Genomic DNA, 22,005 nt, shown 5'->3' with positions numbered 1-22,005 from the left:
AGTAGACAATATCTGACAAAAATAAAAATAGATTTATTATTATTATTATTATTATTATTTTAATTTGGATTATAATAACTTGACGAACAGAGTGAATATTTAATTACTTTTGTTATTTAACTTTTTTATTTTTATTCTAATTAGATAAAATAACGATGGGCAAAAAAGTAAAATCTACCTAAACGGGCCAAGCGAACAAATGAACGAGGAATGCGAAGCCCAAAAACCTTTAAGCCTCAGTTCCCGCCAGCGGCTTTGGGTCTCTTCATCTTTTCGATATTGACGGCGCTCTACAATTGATCCGCCGCAGCGACGGGATGAACTACGGCGCTTACGGCCGCCTTATCCAGCACTGCACCGATCAACGATTCTTCCGCCTCGGTAAGCAGCTTCACGCTCGTCTTGTCTTATCATCAGTCGCTCCGGATAACTTCCTCGGATCGAAACTCATTGCCTTATACTCGAAATCCGGCAGCCTTAGAGATGCCTATAATGTGTTTGATAGCATTTCTCACAAAAACATTTTCTCTTGGAATGCTTTGTTTATCAGCTACACTCTTCACAATATGCACGCTGATATGCTGAAGCTGTTTTCGTCTTTGGTTAATGTAAATTCGACGGATGTGAAGCCGGATAAGTTTACGGTTACTTGTGTTTTGAAAGCGTTGGCGTCTTTGTTTACTAATTCGATTTTGGCTAAGGAAGTTCATTGTTTCGTTCTTCGACGAGGGCTTGAATCTGATATTTTTGTTGTCAATGCTTTAATTACTTTTTACTCGAGGTGTGATGAGCTGGCTTTAGCGAGAATTATGTTTGATAGAACGCCTGAGAGAGATATAGTGTCTTGGAATGCGATGGTGGCTGGGTACTCGCAGGGTGGGTTCTATGAAGACTGCAAGGAACTATTTAAAGCGATGTTGGGTTCAGGAGAGCCGAAGCCTAATGCATTAACCGCAGTCAGTGTTTTGCAAGCTTGTGCTCATTCAAATGATCTAATTTTTGGGATGGAAGTTCATAAATTCGTCAATGAAAGCGGGATTGAAATGGATGTTTCACTATTCAACGCTGTTATTGGATTATATGCAAAGTGTGGTAGCTTGGATTATGCACGGGAGTTGTTCGAAGGAATGCCTGAGAAAGATGAGGTCACCTATGGCTCAATGATATCAGGCTACATGGTCCATGGTTTTGTTAACCAAGCAATGGATCTTTTTCGAGAACTGGAAAGGCCAGCATTGAGCACATGGAATGCTGTGATTTCTGGTCTGGTTCAGAACAATCAACAAGATGGAGTTGTAGATATATTTCGAGCAATGCAATTGCATGGTTGCAGACCAAATACTGTGACACTTGCGAGCGTTCTTCCCATTTTCTCACACTTTTCAACCCTGAAAGGTGGGAAAGAAATTCATGCTTATGCTGTTAGAAACGCCTACGATGGGAATATTTATGTTGCTACTGCCATCATTGATTCTTATGCTAAGTCTGGTTACCTCCAGGGGGCACGCCAAGTTTTTGACCAATTAAAACGTAGGAGTCTAATCATTTGGACTGCAATAATTTCAGCGTATGCTGCGCACGGAGATGCTAATGCGACTCTTAGTCTTTTTTATGAGATGCTGACAAATGGCATTCGACCTGACCCTGTAACCTTTACATCAGTATTAGTCGCCTGTGCCCATTCAGGAGAGTTAGATGAAGCCTGGAAGATATTTAATGTCTTGTTACCAGAGTTTGGGATTCAACCACTAGTTGAGCATTATGCTTGCATGGTTGGAGTCCTTAGTCGAGCAGGAAAGCTCTCTGATGCAGTTGAATTTATTTCTAAAATGCCAATTGAACCTACTGCAAAAGTTTGGGGTGCTTTGCTCAATGGGGCTTCTGTTGCTGGTGATGTTGAACTTGGAAAGTATGTTTTCGATCGTCTCCTTGATATTGAGCCTGAAAATACTGGTAACTACATCATCATGGCTAATTTATATTCACAATTTGGAAGGTGGAAAGAAGCTGACAATGTTAGGGATTTGATGAAGGAAGTTGGATTGAAGAAGATCCCGGGTAATAGCTGGATAGAAACAAGGGAAGGGTTGCAGAGTTTTGTAGCTAGAGACACTTCAAATGACAGGACTCCAGAGATTTATGGAACGTTGGAAGGATTGGTTGGGTTGATGAAAGAAGAAGGACTCATTCAGCAACATGAGATAGATGACGACTGTGGCAGTGTTTAGCGCATGGGTGATCATCCAAGGAAGCATGGAACATATAACAAGACGACCTATGAAGCACATTTGTGTACCATTCCTCTGCTTGAATCACGCTCCTCGAAGATAAACTAGCTTGTTGCATGACAGGAGAGTCCATAGCATTAGTCATTCCTTGAAACGTTGTGGACTTATATCTGATTTCATCTCACCAAGCCAATTGAGAACCGCGCAAACTAGCTGCAGAAAAATGGTTCTCCATTGACCAAAGCTGTTCTTTCTGCTGGCAATTAACTTGCCTTCTCTATTTATAGGCCAAGCTATCTGTGTAGGGACAATAGGTTCACAGAAGCATAATGTTGAAGGCTGCTAGAATTCGTCCGGAAGGGGTAAATATATTCATGAATGCGACTACGAATGAAAAAGGAGTTTGATATTTAGCTCTGCTGGTGGGTAATAAGGGATTATTTAGTTCATAATAGTATATGATTCAAGAGTTCCAGATTACATTTCTGACATGAGAGAAAGGTAGGCGGCGAGTTGAATGGTTACTTAACTTAATAGATTTGTAGCCTGATGAAGATGGTTATATGTCGTTAGTTGAGAGCTAGACAACACTGCAGCTTGTAGGCTTCGTTCATTTCGGATTCCCAAAGGATGCCGAAAATGGACCCAGATCGAAGCATCGTTAATCCCCACAAAAGCATTACTTTATGCTCTGTATAATTGTAAGGTGATTTCGGAAGGCACTTTAGTATTTCTTTCAACGGAGGTGGGTGACACTTTCACTTTCAAAAGTAAGAATCGTGAGTTTGTGATTTTCTTTCTACCATTTTCGGTAAGTTCATCTAACTGTTTGAGATCATAACAGTGCTGTTGTGTTCCGTGCTTCAGATATCTCAATCACGATGCCTTCAGTTGAAACCACTCAACTTCCCTCAAGCTGCATCTTGCAGGTATGAAAGGAAAATTGCTAATATTAAATTCTTTCGTACAACTGCCTTGAAGCTTTATAAAATAAATGTAGTGATTTAGCTCAGTATAGCTGACAATAATATTTCATATTAAATAGTAGCTTGTTCACTGAATCCTTTACTTAGTATACTTCATTGCTTCTGACTCGTTACTTTTCTCTTGATACTCTGTTTCACCATTTAGCCTACATGTGTTCAATTTCATTTCTTTTTGTCACAAAAATCTATATAAATTGAACTACCTGAACACATACAAACAGATACGAATAGATATTCATGCATTTTTGGATTCGAGAGGTGTAAAATTCAATCAAAGGAAAAAAGGGACATCAGGGGTCAACATTTCAAGGTAGTAAACTATATTTCACACCCTACCACTTGTGTAGCAATCAAATTAGATTAGAACCGAACATAATAGAGAAATATGTAGCCTATTGATCCTTAGAACTAAGTGAGAAAAGATCCGAAAGAAAAAGCTCAAGCTCCTTAATGTTCACCTCCTTCTTGAGACGGTAAAACCCTACCCCAAGGTTAACCCTTATGCCACCAATTACTCAAGACAGTAAAATAAAAATCCTACCTAAGGTCAAAAGTTGTTTTGTAGATTAGTTGCGGTACACCTAAGCTCACCTACAGACTTGTAGACGACCATAGGTATATATAGTGTCAACTAAACTTTAAAAAGATTAATAGATCTCCAAAATCTCAAATTTAGGACACATGGGAAGAGCAATGATCTGTCTAACCACGTGAACGTAACACTTCCCTCATCAAAATGAAACTTTTGCCCATAACACAAAGCTAAGCTGGGAAATTGGGGAGAAGAGGTTGCAGGGAGAGAGAAAGAGAGAGAGAGAGAGAGTAGAAATATGATTGGATCTTGTGGAATTCCACCGGCTTTGACGAAAGAGTGTTAGGTTGGTTGGTACAAAAGGAAGAGCCATGGATGGGCCACGCTTCCCTTGACTCTTCTCTGCTTGTTTTGTTGCGTATCACAGATAAAAAAGGCAATGACTATCAGCTTATGGAAAAAGGAAGTGAATAACAGGTTGGATTTGGCCCTTTCTTCTGGCTAATTAAATTATAATTTCCTTCTCCCCTATTTTTTTTATTTTTATTTTTATATCCATCTTTATTAGGAGCATTTATTTAGTGTTCTTGGATTGTAGCTGGTGCTCTTATTTTTATAATCATTAGAGAAAGAGAGGAGTTTATCTAATGACCATGTCCAAATTGAAACCTAAATAGTATGCTAAAGGAAGCAGCTATCTTCTTGTCATGGTGGTGGATTTGGAGATGGGCCTGATAGAAAAGCCCATCAGGCCCAACCCAAATTAAAACTAACAAAACGGATATATTACTTTGTTTGATTAAAAAATTTTAAATGTTCTTATACTTTTAAATATCTAATTGAATTCACGTGCTTTCGATTTCAAGAAAAGAGGGCACCAACACGAGTGCTTGTGAGCTCAAACCAAGACATCCACCAAACAACTGTAGACCAGAGCTTTGTAGTCAAATTCAAACTCATAATTGTTTTTTTTTTTTCTTTTAATTTTTAAATTTTTTTAAATGCTTTAAAAGAGAAGGTGAAACATCCCATATTGCCTCCAAAACCAAGCTTCCTTTGAGACATGAGACCTCAACACCATCCTATATTAACTAATTTATATTAATTTAAATCGAGATTGTTATATAAAGGTTAAAATATTTTTCTTTTTCAATTTTTTATGTTTAATCCTTACATTTTCAATAAATCTAAAAATTAGATTTTATTATTAGTTTGAACTTTGAAGTTAATTTTATCTAAATTGGTTAAATAATAATAGTAATATCTTGATTTGAAGGAAAACTAATAAGATTCTTTTTAAAATATAATTAATTATATAGACTGACTTTAATATTATTTAAAAACATATAAAAACAGAAACCTAAATCTAACTCTAAATTTTGCTCAAACTCTTTAGACTTCCCTTCAATAATGAAATCTAGATTATTATTTAAATAAAATGTTCAATCTTGAATGACAACTCTTTTCATGAAAGTATATTAAGTACTATAAGAGTATGAATACTTCTTTCATTTATTATCTGTCATGTTAGCATTCATTTAAAAATGACGTGAGGTTTACTAATTGAAAAAATATATTATTATAATGTAAGAAAAGGAAGTATGATCATATTTTCTCGACGAAAGACGTGTACAAAAGGCTAAATATTTACATAATAGAAAAGGAAAAGGAGGGGAGGGGGGGTCTAACAGGACAATATGATCAATCAGATCCAGACATAATGCTAGGGAACATCTATAAGCTGATCTCAGAAACAGGGTCTTGTGCATGTACCACTCATTTTGGTTGGTGCAGTGTTCACATCACTTCCAAAAGAAAATTAGACTTTTTGTTAATAAAATATTCAAATAAAAATACTTTCCAAATAAATGAAAATGCATTTAAATTCGTTATTTTTATCCTTTAAAGAGAGGGTAAAAAAGATTTTTCCTTAGAGCCAATAATTTCCCATCCTTTTTGTTGAAACAGCTATGGCAATGCTTTTCCAAATCTTAGACAAATTTCACAATTGGGTTTTGATGAGATTTTGTTTGTTGATTGATCAGAAAATTCTGCATTATCGATTTGGTATAATATTTACAAGACATAAAAATTTAAGGAATAATTAATCCATCACCTGAAAAAAGAAAAGTTCTAATTTTATGCCAACTTCCTTATAAAGGAGGAATAAAAAAAAAAACTTTCATCCCCAACAACATTTATCTTTTCCCCTTTTTTCAAAAAAGAAATTATGTCAACTCATCTGTCAATTTCTATATTTACTTATAGTGAAGAAATCATTTTTTAAAAAAATAATAGGCGAAAATTAGACAAATAAAATAAAATAAAATAAAGGAAAAAATTAGAGTGAGAGAGAGACTCATTTATGTCGGTTAACAACTTACAAAGTAGGATTTGAAGAAACCCTATAATAAATAACAGTGAACTCATCCTATCCTATACCATCAAAAAAATTCTTCTTATTGGTTGCCACCCAAGACTTTTGATTGAAAAGAAATCAAGATTTTCCTAGAAGTTGCAACTAATTGCTGTTTTATATTTAGTTTTTTCAGTCAATTGGTATGAAAATTTAAAAAAAATAAGAACAATGGGTCTCAGATGCATGGGAAAATGTTTAAATTTAATCTTTTATAACTCCCCAACTTCAACCTTAGATTTGTTCTATGTTAGGACACACTATTGGAAAGAAATGAATTATATTGACAAACATATCCATGTATCTATGTATCTAAATATGTTAATAAAACAATAATGTAATAACATTTGTAATAATGGGGTTAAGTAAAAATTGTAAATTACATAAAGGTTAATTGTTTGATAATAACCAAATTTATAAGTAGTTGATAACGACACTGGAATCTGTAGTATGAGTTTTGATTGACAAATTATGAGCTTTGTAATTGACAGAATATAATTCCCCACTCTTATCCTTTTCCCTTTTAGCTTATTTCTCTCTCTTTCATAATTGCTTGGCCATGCTGACAGCTATGCAATTCCATTTCAGATTTAATTTCACAACCACTTTATTGTTGCTTTGTAATGGAGATACAGTTTTTAGAATTTCAGAATTTTTTTTCTTTGCAGTTTTATTCAATCTTTTATTAATTGAGGCAAAAGGCTCACTTAAACAATTCCTTTATTTTGCTAATTGAGGCTTAGATCAGCTCATTAATGTCTAATCTCTCTACCATGCCAAAGGAGAAAGACACAAATGCTGAATCCCACTTCAAAAAAGTCTACCTAAAAAAATGAATAGAAATTACTACAAGGCAAGGCAAAGTAGATTGCTGGATTTACAAGGAATGAAATTCCAAATGCAGATCAGAAATGTGGAGGTAGTTTTTACAGTAAGAAAAAGGAGGAGGGGGGGTGCTTTTCTGATTTAGATTAGGAAAAATTGCCTGAAATGGTGGGTTGTGGCTGATGGTAAGGTGATTAGAAATGGTGGGTTTTGCTCATAAATTTCAGTTGGAGCTTTTTTATAATTGCAGTGCAGACATGAAGTGGCGGAAGGCCCCAAACCCATAAAAAAAGCCCACCACTTGTCTATAAAAATACAGAAAAAGAGTAAAAGGCAGAGAGAAAACAGAGAAGGGAGGGAGACTGGGGATTGGGGAGGGACAACAATGTCAGATTTGTAGTTTGTTTAGTGTGTTTTTATTATCCCCATGCTAGATCGCATACGATAGAAAGAAAAAAGAGAAAACAAAACAAAAGAGAAACAGAGAAAGAAAGAGAAACTAACCCGGTGGATCCTCTGTGGAAAAGCAAGCTTCCAAAAACCCTCAGTGATTCAATCGGCTGACTCTCCCCTTTTGATCACTCTGATCTCAGACCAAACGCTGCCACTTTCTTAACAGTTATGTGCTTTTACAGCTCAGTCTGTTCCTGGAAGATGACACAGAAGCAAGGGCCAAACCCATAAATCCCAGATTCAAGGTACACAGGACCAGCACCACCTCCATATTCTCTGAACTTGTATTAAGACTGTTGCTTTCTTGTCTCAAGGGACATTTTGCAGTTATTTTAGCCCATACCTGTCCGGTCTTTATCTGAATTTTTTGTTCATATTAATGGTGTCTGGATATATTGGGGGGGATGTGGATGTAGTTTCAGGAATAGGGGTTGAAAGTATTGAGTATAAACAAAACCTGGAGCTGAGAGTGGGTCTAGGTCGTGTTCTTGATCTGGGATGATGAATTTTTTGATTGCTGGCTCATTTGGATGATACATATGAAACAGAAACTCCAGTAATTTTGTGTCCATTGACTGGCCTTTTAGAAAAAAAAATGGTTAAACCATGCTGGAAGCCTCACGATGATGGTGATTCAAACGGACGAGTTGATGGGTTGTTGTGGTCTAAGGATCTGGGGCACCATGTTTATGGGCAATTCTCCATGGCAGTAATCCAAGCTAATAATGTGGTGGAAGATCAAAGCCAGCTTGAATCTGGGGCTTTGAGTATGACCAACCCAGGTCCGCAGGGGACCTTTGTTGGAGTTTATGACGGCCATGGCGGAACCGAAGCTTCACGGTTTGTCAACGACAATCTCTTCAGCAATCTCAAAAGTTGGTTTTCATCTTCATTGCAAACATTGTACAGTCTGATTTTTTTTTTTCTGGGTCTCAAAATTTGCAGGAATATTAAGTCCCCACGAGCTGCTTTTGATGTTTCTTTGTGGTTTTTCAAAGCGCAGGATATGTATCTTTGCACCAAAACATATCTGAAAACGCTATCAGGAAGGCTTTTGCAGCAACAGAAGAGGAGTTTCTCTCTCTTGTCCAGAAACAGTGGCTTAATGAACCCAAGATTGCATCTGCTGGATCATGTTGTTTGGTAGGGATCATATGCAATGGACAGCTTTATATTGCCAACGCAGGCGATTCTCGAGCAGTGCTTGGGAGAACCGAGAGAGCCACTAGAGAAGTCATTGCCATTCAATTGTCCACAGAACACAATGCAAGCATCGAATCAGTGAGAGATGAACTACGGATGTTTCATCCAGAAGATCCTCAGATTGTGGTCCTAAAGCACAATGTGTGGCGTGTTAAAGGTATCATACAGGTAATTTTCCTGGAAATTCTCTTCAAGTTTGAGAGGGTAGCTGTTGATTGTTAAGTGAAGCAATCTAGGAATCCTCTACAGTTCTGAACCTTCAAAAACTTGCCCCCTGCAGATTTCAAGATCCATAGGTGATGCATATTTAAAAAAGGCAAAGTTCAACAGACCTCCTCTGCCACCTAAATTTCAACTGCCTGAGCCATTTTACAAACCAATCCTCAGTGCAGAACCGTCGATACTGGTACACAAACTCCGCCCAGATGATCAATATCTCATATTTGCTTCTGATGGTCTGTGGGAGCACCTTAGCAACCAGAAGGCTGTTGACATCGTCAACAGCTATCCTCGAAATGTAAGAATATTTCTTCTCATAATCCACCATCTTGTTGATCCATGACATTGCTTTGATGGCCATCACTTTCATATGCCTTATCAAAATTTGCTAAAATTTATGGTTCCACTTGGTGAAAAACTGCAGGGAATAGCAAGGAGACTTATCAAGGCTGCACTTCGAGAAGCAGCTAAAAAAAGAGAGATGAGATATTCCGACCTGAAAAAGATAGATAGAGGTGTGCGAAGGCATTTCCATGATGACATTTCTGTTGTAGTTGTGTTCTTAGATCCTCAGTTGATCAATGGCAGGCCCTCCCCTTGTTCCTTGTCAATCAGAGGAGGAGAAGGTCTCCCTACGTCAGCAAACTCCTAGCTGGTAAACTTTGTTAATGTCTTTATACCCTTTTCAATTTCTTGACAAACAAAACTAGAAAATTCAGGCTTCTTAGAAAGATCTATCAATTTGTAAGATCTTCTATTAGCAAGTAAAATAGAAGATGACAGGATGCAAATGTACAAAGTTCGTAAATCGTTTCTTGATGTAACAAAATCAAACAACGTCCTTCATCTTTGTAAATCTTGTTTTTCCATCAGAAATATCAACATTATCCCGTTCTTTACCATCAACACATAATATTCTCTTCTTTTGAGAGTTGGTATATGATTAGCAGGCATCACAAATGGCTGATAGCACAATAAGGATAAAAAAATGATTTTTTTTTTTTTTTTTTTGGGGGGGGGGGGGGGGGGGGGGGAAAGAACGAAAGAAAAAGGCGTTCTGTAAAAGACGAAATCGTGGATCTGACTCTGGAAATTTTTGGTTTCTGTTTGAATCCTGTGAATGTGGAAAGGAATTTTGCCTAATTTTTGTTGTTGTTGATTCAGAAATTTGGTTTCACTGTTCATCAATTCAAACAAGATTTTCAAGAAATTTCGTGGAAGGATGCAGAGTTTCAGTGATTTTCGAGAAATTTCGTAGATCATGAACTGTAGTGATTTGGTGTTGGAATTTAGAGATCTGTAGAAATCAAAAATTGAAAAGAGAATGAAACTTACCTGAATCAGTTATTTCGCTTCGAATTGAATCCTCCTCTTCGATTGGATCCAGAAGAGCTTCATTTCTTCCGCCATCGGTTTCGTTAATCTCGATCGTTGTCTCTTCGACGATTTCCTTCTCATCCGAACAAATCTTTCCGTCATTTTCCTCCTCTTCCTTCATTTTCTTAATCTCGTTCTTCTTTTCCTCCATTTCGACATCACCGTCGCCATCGCCGTCGCCGTCGTCCTCGACCACCACTACCGCCGCCTCATCGCCTCCTTTCTGCTCCTCCTCTTCCTCATCCCGATTCTTCTTCTTTCTCTTTTTCTCCGCCGTCACTTTCCGTAGCTCCAAGGCAACGTCAGCGATCGGATGATACTTCTGCATTTGCAGGACCGGANGGGGGGGGGGGGGGGGGGCGTGGGAGGGGTATGAACCTGACCAATAATATCATACACTCCACCAATAAGCATAACTTCATGTCGGTCCCTCAAGAAGAGCAAGCCTGAAACACATAGTGAAAGTCAAACCTTTACATGAAAGGTGAGCAAGCCATTTGTTACACTATCTGACTGGCTATTGAAGATTTTTCTAGATCCCTTATAAGTGAGATAATTGAGACAAATATGGGTAAATCAAACAGAGTAAAAGCAGTCACAAGGTTCTTGAAGCAAATCCAAAACCCCTTCAGAGCTTCATCTGTTATGCTCAATTATAGTTAAAGACCAAATACCCCTGCCATTTGAAATTTTGAAATATAACGATCAGAGCAGAAAATTGATGAGAGCAGTTGCTAAGGTGATAGTGGAAGAAACAAAAGGTGATATAAATACATCATCAGAATTAAGGATGACTCTGAATTCAATCCATCGCCTGTGTAAATCAACAATTTTTTTTAGTTTTTTCCTCTAACAGATCCTCAATACAAACAAAAGAAGAAAACACTTGGTGCTAGAAAATAATGGCTAAGAGCCGCCTTATGCCGTCACATCTTATCAAACAACTCAAGAAAAAGCACCTGGGTGACAGAAATACTGCTATGAAACGGGATTTCAGTGTGCAAAATGTGGAGAAAGCAAATCAGGAACACCCATGAAACTTACATTGAACCTGCAAAGATGAACGAATCAATTAGATAACTTCTCCCATGTTAATTAAGTTGAATAAGGTCTATAAGATAAAAGTCAGAAGTATGTTGACCACCAACGCAGATGGAAAAACTTCTTTTAGGCCATTGTTCTGCCTTCCATAAAATCGTGACACTTCCAGAAAACAGTTGCTTAGCCTACTAAAAAGGAACCAGCAGCTATTGACCATTTAAAGCCTTCACCAAACAAGTTGCTTAGCCTACTAAAAAGGAACCAACAGGTACATCCCCCTTGCCATTTACTTGGATCGAACTCAAAGGGCTTGCTTGAGCACTGGAAGGACGATGATAATAATAGTGTAGATAATTTTTTTAAAAATGGGCATGTAGAAAACTGGATGGAAGTATACCCTCCAATTTGATAAAGAGGGTGCAGTTCTAGAAATTTAAAACACCTACATCTAATGGAGTTCAATGTTATACATTTCATACAAAGTAATGGCCGCATCCTTAAATTGAAAGGGTTCAGGATAATGAACTAAATGGTTAATAGCTCGGCTTGTCCAATTGGTTAAATGAGCTTGGCTGTGCATAAGACTTGTTGATATAGCTTTCTTGTTCAACCAAAAGGGAACTCTACAAAAATGGGGAAAATCTGACAAGCCGCGCTTTCTTCTTTGCCTCCTCGTCAGTAGCGATTGACAAAGTTAAGAGCTCAAATCTGAAGAACATAAAAGATAGTCGGACTGAGGAAAGATGAATTATACAAACTTCTCTAACACGATACTAAAAAAGCAGAGAGAAAAACCTCTCCGCTCTGGCCTTTCTCTTCAGCTCTTCTGCTTTGAACATTTCATCCGGTCCACATACTGAATCAATGCCGAACCTGCGAAGTTTCCAGTACTCAAACGAAATGGCAGCTTTAAAATTGCGGAACGACACAAGAAAGAAAACTAAAGAAAAAAGGATGAATAAGAAGAAGTTCCGAACTATCTTCTGCATCCAATTCGAAAAATGAGAATACAGAATACTTGTTCTTGAATAAATGCATTAATCAGTTGAAGAATTCACTATCTATCCAGGAAACGGCATCAAATTCAAAGACAGAATTCTAAGCTCACCACATTCCTCGGAACATAGACATACGAACGCGCAACAAATCCGTACGAAAAAATAAACAATGCTGCTAAACCGCAAAATCACCTCTCAGCTCGAGAGAATCGCTTTTCTGCCTCCGACAAACGTACAGGAATCCCGAACCGCTCCGCACGACGGATCTTCTTGAAGATATCAAAAACAGAAGCATGATGCTCCGATGTTCTCCCCAAAACGGCACGTTGAGATTCAGTGCCTTCCTTTGTAGCGGTGGGAGTCACGGAATGGGAAGGCCCGACAGCAAATGAACGGCGATTTTGGTGTTGATCTACTTGGCCATTACCAGCGGCTGCAGATCCTAAATTCAACGGCAAGGCCGATTTCGGTCCTGGAAGATTGTTTTCGCTCAGTTCTTCTGTGAAATCAGTCGCCATTGAAGAAGGAAGATCGGGACCTGCGCGAAATTTAGAATCATTAATATAAAGAGGGTGAGCTTTTCGATGCGCGGTTTTATTTTTTTGGGGTTATCCTTGTATTTTTCAACGCCTGACCGGTTTGGCGGTTTGGGATCCATCTTGGCGGTTCGTTTCTTTTCTCTTTGGCGGTTTGTATTTTGTGGCCGAGAAATAACGGTATTTTTCATTTTCGATTGATAAATATAAAATTGATATGTTTAGTCACTTGAAAATATATGCTTCAAATATTCAAATATTTGTTTGTCGTGACCATCATAATTACCATATATTATTAAATATAGCCCTTCATTTAAGAAATACAAATATCATATAAGATATAAACGATAGTAAGTTGTCATAAAGAATAGGTTCCTGTATCTATTAGATTCATGAATAATGGTAGTACATTTCCCTCTCCTAGGCTGTATTAGAATTTATTTGGTTCATCACTCTTTTTTATACCTGAATCATTTTGATTCATCTATGACATTAATACTTCTATATGACATTAATGCTTCTATATCTAGTTGAGAGGTAATGAGTTTGAGTGTCTTTTTATTTGTTCGGAGTAATTTTGTTGAGAAATTTTGAGATTAGAATGAGTTTAAAAAAAAAAAAGGCAAAATATCCCCCATCAACTTAGAAAAATTCGGTTCACTTTTCAAGTAATTATACCCAACTAATATCAAAGGGTAAAATACATATATATGACAATCACCTTAACTTGCACATTTTTCTTACAAAAACCATATATACTCTCTATCTATATTCTATAAACAAACGCAAAATGGAGCATAGAAATGCGCATGACTTGATGATTTTTGAGTAAATATTGACGATCAGGCACCTTCAAGTGCATTCAATCAAGCTTTTTTGAACGACCGCCTTTCGTACTCGTACTCGTACTCGTACTCGTCCTCATAGAATATATCCAACAGTATGGCTGACAAACGTTAGGGAGCGAAGATGAGCCTCATTATAGTCGTCTAGTAGGATTCCTGTCGTATCTTCTACCGCCATTAAGCTTCCTATCAGAATCTCTGTTGGTTCTTGGAGGAGTACTGGCAGATCCAGGAGAGCTGTGGGGTATGTTCGAACCCGGGTCGTATCTTTGGGAAGCTAGATAAGATAAAGCTGTGACAACATCGGCGATCACAGGTCGCATATTTGGCTGCTCTTGAACACACATTGCTGCAACTGCAAGAGCCTGATACAAACCCCTTGAAGGGTATTGGCCTCTAAGCATTGGATCTGCCATTTGCGCAAATCTCATACGGTCTTTAAATAATGGTCTTGCCTGCAATAAAAGGATTTGTACAATAAATCAGAAATATCTTTCCAGTCTCGAGGTTTCCTGTACCAATCTATTAGAAGATAAGCTTCGAGAGAGAGGAAAAAGAAATCACATGCTGAACAACATTTGATTGGTATAATGTTAAATAATAAAAATATATAGATATAGTTCTTAAGGTGAGATCCCACTTCGGTTGGGGAGGAGAACGAAGCATTCTTTATAAAGGTGTGGAAACCTCTTCCTAGCATACGCGTTTTAAAAACCTTGAGGGGAAACCCGAAAGGGATGGTGTGGAAACATCTCTCTAGCAGATGCGTTTTAAAAACCTCGAGGGGAATCTCGAAAGGAAAGGTATGGAAACTTCTCCTTGGCAGACGCGTTTTAAAAACCTTGAGAGGAAGCCCATATAGGACAATATCGGCTAGCGATGAGTTTTGGCCGTTACACCTAATGATATAGTCATATACAAGACAAATGTCCTAATTTAAAAGACTGATGTGATGTACCATAGTAGCTAACATGGCATCAGTTCAATTTAGGCAATATACAGGCATATATCATATTAATTTTCTTGTGTTGTCATGTCAACTCTTTTTATTATTTATCTGGATAATTAGTATAGATGATTATATAGCTACATTCATAGAAGCATGTGAATTGAACAAAACAGAAAGAAGGGACTAAAATGATAAAAGTTGTAACCTATAGAGACTATCAAACACCCAACCTATTTGTACCTTTCACCTCCTAGGACAACTTTTACCAGATATGAAAGATGATAAATTATTTTTACTAGTGTTACCGCTGAAGTTGCATAGAAACGAAGAACATTAAGTCCTAGAATTATCAGACCATTGAAGCCAAAAAGTGATGTACACATGGGAAAACGTTAGATCTCTTACCCATGAAACCAGATTTTGCTCCCCTGCTGCTCTTGAATCATCAATTGCTTTCCTGCCTGTTATGATTTCTAGAAGGACAACACCAAAGCTATAAACATCAGACTTGAGAGTTAACTGACCAGTCATTGCATATTCAGGAGCACAATATCCGTAAGTGCCCATAACTCTGGTAGATACATGTGTATTATCCCCAACAGGCCCAAGTTTGGCCAATCCAAAATCAGACAGCTTGGGATGATAACCTTTATCAAGCAGAATGTTGGAACTTTTTAAATCTCGATAAATAACTGGCGGGCTCGCTTTGTCGTGCAAATATTCCAACCCTCGTGCTGCCCCAGTAGCTATTTTCATTCTTGTATTCCAATCTAGTACTTTTGTACCAGGTGAAATGTCTGCAGAAAAAGATAACAAAGAGTAAGCAGGGAATTTTCTATGCAGTAAAAGTATACAGAGCATGTAGAAATTTCTATACCATGTAAATGGTCATCTAAAGCTCCTAGACGCATATATTCATATATAAGAAGCCTTTGATCTCCATCAGCACAATAACCAATCAGATTAACTAGATTTGGGTGATGAAGTAGGCTTAACATCAACACTTCAACGAGAAATTCTCTGTTCCCTTGCAACCCATTGCGGTCAAGTTGTTTGATTGCCACAACCTACAATGAATGAAAAGAGTGATTTCAAGTCCTGCGTCCAACTTCCTTTCGAAGTATGACAAACTAAAAGGGATTAATCTTTGAGCAGCCTTTGAACTGTGAAATAATAAGCTGAAAAAATTAAACTAAATCAAAATTCACAACAAGAAAGGGATCAGGCATACATATATGATAATTACATATATGATAATTATACAACCAAATAAACCATCGTGGTATAAGAAATATGACCAACCTGATTGATGCTTTCCAAATTTCCTTTGTAAACTCTACCAAAACCTCCCTCGCCCAAAAGACAGTCTGCCCTAAAATTCCTGGTAGCAGCTGCCAACTCCCGGAATGAAAATATCTGTGCCTTGATAGGATCAGATCCTCCACCTTTCGAGGCTTCACTGAAGGAGGAACTTGTCTTTAGTTTCCCTGCAAAATGAAAAACAGATCAGACAAAAAATTTCCGAAAAATTTATAGTAGCCACTGGACTTGATTCATATGATAGCAGTAGCGCAAAAGTCTCCTGTAAAAACTTATCTACAGACAGAATAAAAAGAAATTCAGTATCAGTTGATAGCGAATAACAGAAATCAAGGAACTCGTGGACATGATATACTCCAAATTAACAATCAGTAAATATGTCAGGATGCGATTGTGTATTCTGGATCAATGCGCACTAGTATTTTGCTATTTGTAAACTGGAGTCTTGAAATCGCCATTATGTTGAAGAAGTTAGCATACAGCTTCGATGAGAGAAAAATTCAAACTAGATTTAGAAAACCGGATGTCTGATTGAAGTACCGTCAAGCTGGATCGTCGATACGATCGCCATAGAGACGTTTGGCAACCATAAATCTCTCAATGTAAATCAGACGTCCAACAATTTCTACTAAACATGAACCTGGTTTAATTTTATACTCTACAGAAACGCAGTTCGTTTGAAAATCAATGAGGTAACTAACTACATCGCTAATCAAGTTCTACAGAAACTAAAGTCAAAGAAAGAAATGAAAAAATGAAAAAACTCGACCGAATCCATCCGAACGAAGTGGATTCCAAATACGACCACAGTACAGTTAAGCGAAGGAGTAACAGATTAAATCAAAGAATAGAGCAAGAGATAGACGTACCTGAAGCAGCTTTGATTGGATCAACTCGACTCTTCTGAGATTCCAACTTCTTTAATTTCTTGGACCTGACTTTCCTATTTGAATTTCCAGAACAAGGAATCCAAATCATGCTTAATTCAATCTCCTTGCGCACTCTTTGATGAACTTCCACAGCAGCATCCAACCAAGAAGAGGAAAACAGATGGCCTAAAAGTATCCAAAAGTTCTGCAAATCCAAAACCAATATAAAAGCCACCAGTTTAGAAAGCTCCGAAGAACATGAATCAGAAATGGCCTTCAGCTGTCTCCTTGAAATGTTCAGTTTGTCTTTTCCCGTTTACTTTCTCTCTCTCTCTCTCTCTCTCTCTCTCTCTCTCTCTCTCTCGCCAACATATTTTCTTCTTTTTTTTCTTTCAAGAAAATTAGTTATTGGCCGAAGTTCGGACGTTCAAAACGATGTCGTATTAATCTGATTCTCAAATTCTTTTCATTGGGCTATTTTAGTTTATTGGGCCCGCTTTGGACCTTGGTGGGCTAATCTACACCCACCGACGTGTCGTATGGGTCATTTCCATTCTGTCGGAGTAGTTGAGATCACGTTGAATTAAAATATTGTTTAGAACCTTCATTTGACAGCCAACGTGGCATGTATTTATTTATTTCTCTTTTTTCTTTTGCAACAAACGTGGCATGTATTTAGAAAAAGAAAAGGCAAAAATATCTGATCCAAGCTCTTAATAGTTGACCAAGAATACGTGTTAAGATTCTCATACACCCATATTATATTTATTTCTCTCTATTTATTGTAATTTATTTGATTACGTAAATGATCATAAATAAAGCCTATAATTAGTTAATTTTAACTATCATTTAGGTGCGGTAGTTTAGTAAATATTCTCATAAAAAGTGGTCAATGGTTTACTCGACTTTTTTTGGTTCATAAAAGTACTAGGAAGGACTCCATGATTGAAAAGGAGAGGAGGAAAAACAAAGCTATCTTGTTGGTTTGATGTCTACAAAACGTAACACTCATTGGAAGTGCTTGAAAATTTGCTCAACTAAAAGCAGCACAATGAAGAGTAGTCACTACTCTGTTGCAACAAACCATACGCGTCGAAACTATGGATGTTGAAGACGAAACGACGTACCGATATGGATGAGCAATAGGCACGACGATATCTTCAAAATGATTCGATATTTCCTCTCCACATGTTGGCTGCCTTCACTCTGCTCCACAAGTGAACCAATCCATTTGCTTCTATTCTTTTGGGTTATTCCATTTGAGGAGTTACATGATTTGCATTTCCAAGTGAGATATCATGATTGTGTTTTCCTTCATAAGTAGTGATAAAGGAATCTGGATCCTCAGACGCTCGTTCCACGTACTTGCGCGCTTTGCATTTGAGACCGGTACATCTATAGTAACTTCTGCAAGGTGAAAGATTACATGAGATCGGCTCCTGACAGATATATAAGCAACCAAGAAAAATTTAATAGCAGAACTTGTTGGTGATCCCCGTGTAGTCTGTAAAACGTGTCTGTTAGGGAGAGATTTCCACACTTTTCTAAGAAATGTTTTGTTCTCCTCTCCAACCGAGGTGGGATCTCACAATCCACTCCCTTAGGGGCCTAGCGTCCTTGCTGGCACACCGCCCGGTATCTAGCTCTAAACCATTTGTAACAGTTCAAGCCTACCACTAGCAGATATTGTCCTATTTGGTTTTCACTCAAGGTTTTAGAACGTATCTACTAGGGATAGATTTCAACACCCTTATAAGGAATGTTTTGTTCTCCTCTCCAACCGACGTGGGATCTCACAATCCACCCCTTTAGGGGCCCAGCGTCCTTGCTAGCTCACCGCCTAGTGCCCGACTCTGATATTATTTGTAACAGTTCAAGCCTATCACTAGCCGATATTGTCATGTTTGGATTTTCTCTTATGGACTTCCCCTCGAGGTTTTAAAACGTGTCTGCTAAGTAGAGATTTTCTATACCCTTATAAGGAATGTTTTGTTTCTTTCTCCAACCGATGTGGGAACGCTACAGGTTTACACCTTTTGGCTGACAAATTTCGTTGGGAAGTTCTTAAAAACTAGAATTTGTAGAAACAAGAAGCTCAGAAGAATCTCCATAGCAACTAGCATTAGAGGATACAAACGGTAACTTCAGGCGATAAGGATGGAAACAAATAAACTGGAATAAGGAATATGGCAATAACCAAAATGAAACTGAGTTAACGCAGATCTTCAAGTCCTTACCGAGGGTATAGATTTCCCTTTACAACTTTCTGCCCATATTTTCTCCAGCGAATTCCTTTGCCAGAAATCTCGATATCAGCGGAGCCTCGAGCCATAGCATGGTGCTCATAAACGCCTTCAATTGATAAATCAGCTTCATTTGTTGGATTTTTGCCACCCCTGAATTGCAAGATGAACATATAACTCATAAGAACATGAACTATAGGAGCAAAAAGAAATTATAAGACAGACAAGCAAGCAGACTCAGATGCCAAGTTCTTTCTACAACTATAGGAGCAAAAAGGCAGCTTTGTATAATGTGACCACAGTTTAAGTAGCTTTCTCTTACCTTCTTTTACTTCGCAATTTATCACCTGTGGATTCAAGTCCCTTGCTTCCTTCTTCACATTCTACACTTAGACCGCATGAATTATCAGAGATTCTACATCCACCATGGACTTCTCTAACTACAACTGGATCAAAGGGTAATGTAACTCTTCCTTGACAAATTTTTTCAATGTGATTCTCGAGCCGGCTTTCACTACCTTCTATTTGTCCATTGAGGTAATAAAGCCATAGCTCCGGATTAGTATCTCGTACCGTTCCATTTGATATCGAACCTTCCCCTTGTGTCCCTGATGAGTTGAGCTTTAGAGGCTGAGGCTTTGGGTGGTCGTGCTCACCTTTGTAAACAATTTCAGCAATCTTCCCATCCAATGATCTCTCAACCTTTTTCTTGACAGGACAACATGGATGTGTGCACTTGTAATAACTCCGCGGATACTTGCTTCCCTTAACTTGCTTTTGTCCATATTTCCTCCAATTATATCCGTCATAAGAAGGCTGAGCACAACTTACTTGAGAATGAAGCAATGTTGGATCCTCTTTGCTATAATTCAATGTCACTCTTGAGCTTTCAATAGATTGGCTGTTTTCAACGGTGGATGTGATGTTCTGGGGAAGATTTGAGGTCAGTGCAGATTGGACATTGTCTTTACCTTGATTTGGACATTGAATACTATCCTTATCAAATGGATGTGGTAAACAGTTTTGCAAATTGGTGTTCCCCTGGTAAAAGTGAAGCCAGCAGCCAAGTTATGCAGATTCTCAAGTGCTCAAATCCTCTCTTTAAAGAGCATCAAACAGATAAACTGAACCATACCCAACCAACAAAGAAATAGAAGTGGTTATGAAGCTACTTACAACGTGTGACAGCTGAGAGACGGTCCGTTTCGATACATGCTTCGCCAAAGGTTTGAATAAAACAGTGGTTTGGCTGTCTGATATGGCAAGATTATCAGATGAACTACGAGAGATCGTTCGAGGGGCGGTTTCCGGAATTTTGGCCTGAAAATGTTGAATGTCACATAAGGAGATGCTATATTATGAAAGAAAAAGTACTATAGAAGTAAAATATCAGAGGAACAAATCACCATGGATGATGGAGCAGGATTGTCCTTCAGCTTAAACCTCACTGTCTTTGGTCTTATGGCAGCAACCTTGGTTGTTTCTGATGACATATTAGGTGGAGAAGTATTGAAGGCACACGCAAGGATATCAGAGAATGACTTAAAACTGGAACATGTTGGCCTCGATGCAACCGGTCTGGCAACAACAACTCTCTCCGCCGCTTTATTGTCCATGATGCACAAGAAGTCACGTTTTTCTCAGAAAAGACACGCCTATGAACATTCAAGAAAACTTTGATAACCAAATAATTGCTTCCCAGAATGCGGTATCCAATAGCTTTGAAAGGACCCAACAAAGAATCAAGCTGAAGGCTTAAGCAATGGCTGTTCTACATTGTTTGTAGTCAAACGAGACTCCATACCTATAATTCATGGAGAAATGTAGTTATATCGAAAGTGGGTCGGCGATATTTATGAAGTTCATCAAGTATTACAGAACATCACAGCAGTTTGGATCATTCAAAGCATAACAAGAAAGCTTCCTAGTCTGCAAGAACAGTTCAAAACTCCCAGCATAGGATATCTCAACATTTGAGACAAGTTTGTCAAATGTTTCAATATAATGAAGCTATAATGAATACATTAACTGAAACACACAATCAATAAGCGTTATAACAATGGGAAAATCCAGACACCAGAACATAACCCTCTTGTTGTTTGCTTCAATCTAGAATCATACTAAAAGAAATATACCAAAACCCATATTTAAAATGACTTCATCAAGATCTAAAACTCCAATTCCAACGAATTTACGAATCCTTAAGGGGGAAATAGGGAAGAATCGATCAAAAGTACTCAAACATCAAACAGAAGAAAACCAGGGCAAACACAAACCAATTGCTTCAAGCCCATCCACGGAATCTTGAACCACTGATTCTCCGAGACGATCTTCACTTCAAATGGGATTATTTGAAAGTGGGTTTCCTTAGCAGATGATTTCAAAATGGAAGACGAGAAGAAACCCCATTTGCTGAAACAATCGGAAGAAGACGAAGAACAGAGAGCGGAGGCGAGTGAAGGAGAAACTGGTGGTCGCCGCTTTCATCGTGGAGGAACAGATTAAAGGGGTGGCGGGCGATAAGCAAGGGGGGTTTTGGAGATTGTGGGGGTGGGGGGTTTTAGTTAGTTGGGGGTGGGGGCGAAGAGGAAGAGCGGGGAGTGGCCAATCCCGCCAACTGAAATTCTACCGAGAAGAATGGTAGTTGAATTGGGCGATGCACGTGCTGCTGCTGCGAAGGGAAGAGCCTGAAGAAGCAATGATGATAATTTGGTTAAATGAGCTTCCATGTTTACACACGGACTGCCTGGCCATGAAGTGAGGTTTTGGAATACCCCACCACCCAAATTATTACACCTAACACTCTCCACATCTTCACATTATTCTTTTAATTGTTTAAATCTCGTTTTGAAAATTTTCAACTATGACCAAAAATCACATTTTATGAAAGTTCAAGCTAACTTGGAGAATGATTATAGGTTTATAATCAAGGAATACTATCTTCGTTGGTAATTAAGGATCAAAG

At 38.1% G+C, this 22,005-nt stretch overlaps 5 protein-coding genes and 1 long non-coding RNA gene across 13 annotated transcripts; 2 read left to right on the top strand and 4 right to left on the bottom strand.

Annotated features, from left to right (window-relative positions):
* Positions 1-174: 174 nt before the first annotated feature.
* On the top strand, positions 175-4,238 carry LOC111441405 (pentatricopeptide repeat-containing protein At2g37310). Of its 4 annotated transcripts, XM_023078378.1 has the most exons (3): positions 175-2,998; positions 3,073-3,157; positions 3,891-4,238. In XM_023078378.1, the coding sequence occupies exon 1, from the start codon at positions 318-320 to the stop codon at positions 2,226-2,228; it is 1,911 nt and encodes a 636-aa protein (XP_022934146.1). In that variant the 5' UTR covers positions 175-317; the 3' UTR covers positions 2,229-2,998; positions 3,073-3,157; positions 3,891-4,238. The 4 variants fall into 4 exon arrangements, with proteins under 4 accessions (XP_022934146.1, XP_022934148.1, XP_022934147.1 ...); XM_023078380.1 differs by lacking the exon at positions 3,891-4,238 and having other exon boundaries at positions 175-2,327; positions 3,073-3,320; XM_023078379.1 differs by lacking the exon at positions 3,891-4,238 and having other exon boundaries at positions 3,096-3,320.
* A 1,097-nt stretch (positions 4,239-5,335) lies between these two features.
* Positions 5,336-7,580, bottom strand: LOC111441861. The gene is made up of 2 exons (XR_002710242.1): positions 7,492-7,580; positions 5,336-5,551 (listed from the first exon to the last, which is right to left on the bottom strand). It is a non-coding gene; the product is annotated as an uncharacterized LOC111441861 (long non-coding RNA).
* On the top strand, positions 7,007-9,768 carry LOC111441860 (probable protein phosphatase 2C 38). Of its 2 annotated transcripts, none has more exons than XM_023079022.1 (5): positions 7,007-7,685; positions 8,029-8,315; positions 8,444-8,811; positions 8,924-9,160; positions 9,287-9,768. In XM_023079022.1, the coding sequence occupies exons 2-5, from the start codon at positions 8,036-8,038 to the stop codon at positions 9,512-9,514; spliced, it is 1,113 nt and encodes a 370-aa protein (XP_022934790.1). In that variant the 5' UTR covers positions 7,007-7,685; positions 8,029-8,035; the 3' UTR covers positions 9,515-9,768. The 2 variants fall into 2 exon arrangements, with proteins under 2 accessions (XP_022934790.1, XP_022934789.1); XM_023079021.1 differs by having other exon boundaries at positions 7,989-8,315.
* Positions 9,769-11,006: 1,238 nt separating this feature from the next.
* Positions 11,007-12,871, bottom strand: LOC111441859 (protein MODIFIER OF SNC1 11-like). Of its 4 annotated transcripts, none has more exons than XR_002710240.1 (4): positions 12,471-12,871; positions 12,076-12,153; positions 11,381-11,988; positions 11,007-11,290 (listed from the first exon to the last, which is right to left on the bottom strand). XR_002710240.1 is itself a non-coding variant. In XM_023079020.1 (3 exons), exons 1-3 carry the CDS (start codon positions 12,794-12,796, stop codon positions 11,904-11,906), a joined length of 489 nt encoding a protein of 162 aa, XP_022934788.1. In that variant the 5' UTR covers positions 12,797-12,871; the 3' UTR covers positions 11,007-11,903. The 4 variants fall into 4 exon arrangements, 1 of the variants encoding a protein (XP_022934788.1); XR_002710239.1 differs by having other exon boundaries at positions 11,384-11,988; XR_002710241.1 differs by having other exon boundaries at positions 11,751-11,988.
* A 585-nt stretch (positions 12,872-13,456) lies between these two features.
* On the bottom strand, positions 13,457-17,165 carry LOC111442403 (probable serine/threonine-protein kinase PBL7). Its single transcript, XM_023079798.1, has 5 exons — positions 16,798-17,165; positions 15,911-16,095; positions 15,486-15,675; positions 15,014-15,405; positions 13,457-14,114 (listed from the first exon to the last, which is right to left on the bottom strand). Exons 1-5 carry the CDS (start codon positions 16,904-16,906, stop codon positions 13,794-13,796), a joined length of 1,197 nt encoding a protein of 398 aa, XP_022935566.1. The 5' UTR covers positions 16,907-17,165; the 3' UTR covers positions 13,457-13,793.
* Positions 17,166-17,725: 560 nt separating this feature from the next.
* Positions 17,726-21,798, bottom strand: LOC111442423 (WRKY transcription factor 44). Its single transcript, XM_023079834.1, has 6 exons — positions 21,317-21,798; positions 20,447-20,844; positions 20,217-20,360; positions 19,363-20,081; positions 19,035-19,193; positions 17,726-18,204 (listed from the first exon to the last, which is right to left on the bottom strand). Exons 2-6 carry the CDS (start codon positions 20,654-20,656, stop codon positions 18,048-18,050), a joined length of 1,389 nt encoding a protein of 462 aa, XP_022935602.1. The 5' UTR covers positions 20,657-20,844; positions 21,317-21,798; the 3' UTR covers positions 17,726-18,047.
* Positions 21,799-22,005: the final 207 nt, after the last annotated feature.

The sequence above is a fragment of the Cucurbita moschata genome, unplaced genomic scaffold, assembly GCF_002738365.1.
Source record: "Cucurbita moschata cultivar Rifu unplaced genomic scaffold, Cmos_1.0 Cmo_Scf00004, whole genome shotgun sequence".
Lineage (NCBI taxonomy): Eukaryota > Viridiplantae > Streptophyta > Magnoliopsida > Cucurbitales > Cucurbitaceae > Cucurbita > Cucurbita moschata.
This window is presented reverse-complemented; position numbering and strand designations above follow the sequence as displayed.

What these genes read in the sequence shown, in the direction of transcription:
- LOC111442423 (XM_023079834.1), bottom strand. Translation starts at nt 20,656, where the DNA reads ATGGACAATAAAGCGGCGGAGAGAGTTGTTGTTGCCAGACCGGTTGCA. An exon ending in TCTCTCAGCTGTCACACGTT is followed by an intron (nt 20,082 to 20,216) that starts GTAAGTAGCTTC and finishes CACTTTTACCAG; the next exon opens with GGGAACACCAATTTGCAAAA. An exon ending in AAATTGCGAAGTAAAAGAAG is followed by an intron (nt 19,194 to 19,362) that starts GTAAGAGAAAGC and finishes CTTGCAATTCAG; the next exon opens with GGGTGGCAAAAATCCAACAA.
- LOC111441405 (XM_023078378.1), top strand. Translation starts at nt 318, where the DNA reads ATGAACTACGGCGCTTACGGCCGCCTTATCCAGCACTGCACCGATCAA.
- LOC111441860 (XM_023079022.1), top strand. Translation starts at nt 8,036, where the DNA reads ATGGTTAAACCATGCTGGAAGCCTCACGATGATGGTGATTCAAACGGA. An exon ending in TCTCTTCAGCAATCTCAAAA is followed by an intron (nt 8,316 to 8,443) that starts GTTGGTTTTCAT and finishes TTCAAAGCGCAG; the next exon opens with GATATGTATCTTTGCACCAA. An exon ending in GTGTTAAAGGTATCATACAG is followed by an intron (nt 8,812 to 8,923) that starts GTAATTTTCCTG and finishes TGCCCCCTGCAG; the next exon opens with ATTTCAAGATCCATAGGTGA.
- LOC111441859 (XM_023079020.1), bottom strand. Translation starts at nt 12,796, where the DNA reads ATGGCGACTGATTTCACAGAAGAACTGAGCGAAAACAATCTTCCAGGA. An exon ending in CGATTCTCTCGAGCTGAGAG is followed by an intron (nt 12,154 to 12,470) that starts GTGATTTTGCGG and finishes GAAACTTCGCAG; the next exon opens with GTTCGGCATTGATTCAGTAT. An exon ending in AGAAAGGCCAGAGCGGAGAG is followed by an intron (nt 11,989 to 12,075) that starts GTTTTTCTCTCT and finishes TATGTTCTTCAG; the next exon opens with ATTTGAGCTCTTAACTTTGT.
- LOC111442403 (XM_023079798.1), bottom strand. Translation starts at nt 16,906, where the DNA reads ATGATTTGGATTCCTTGTTCTGGAAATTCAAATAGGAAAGTCAGGTCC. An exon ending in TCCAATCAAAGCTGCTTCAG is followed by an intron (nt 16,096 to 16,797) that starts GTACGTCTATCT and finishes TTCATTTTGCAG; the next exon opens with GGAAACTAAAGACAAGTTCC. An exon ending in AGCAAAATCTGGTTTCATGG is followed by an intron (nt 14,115 to 15,013) that starts GTAAGAGATCTA and finishes CTTTTATTGCAG; the next exon opens with GCAAGACCATTATTTAAAGA.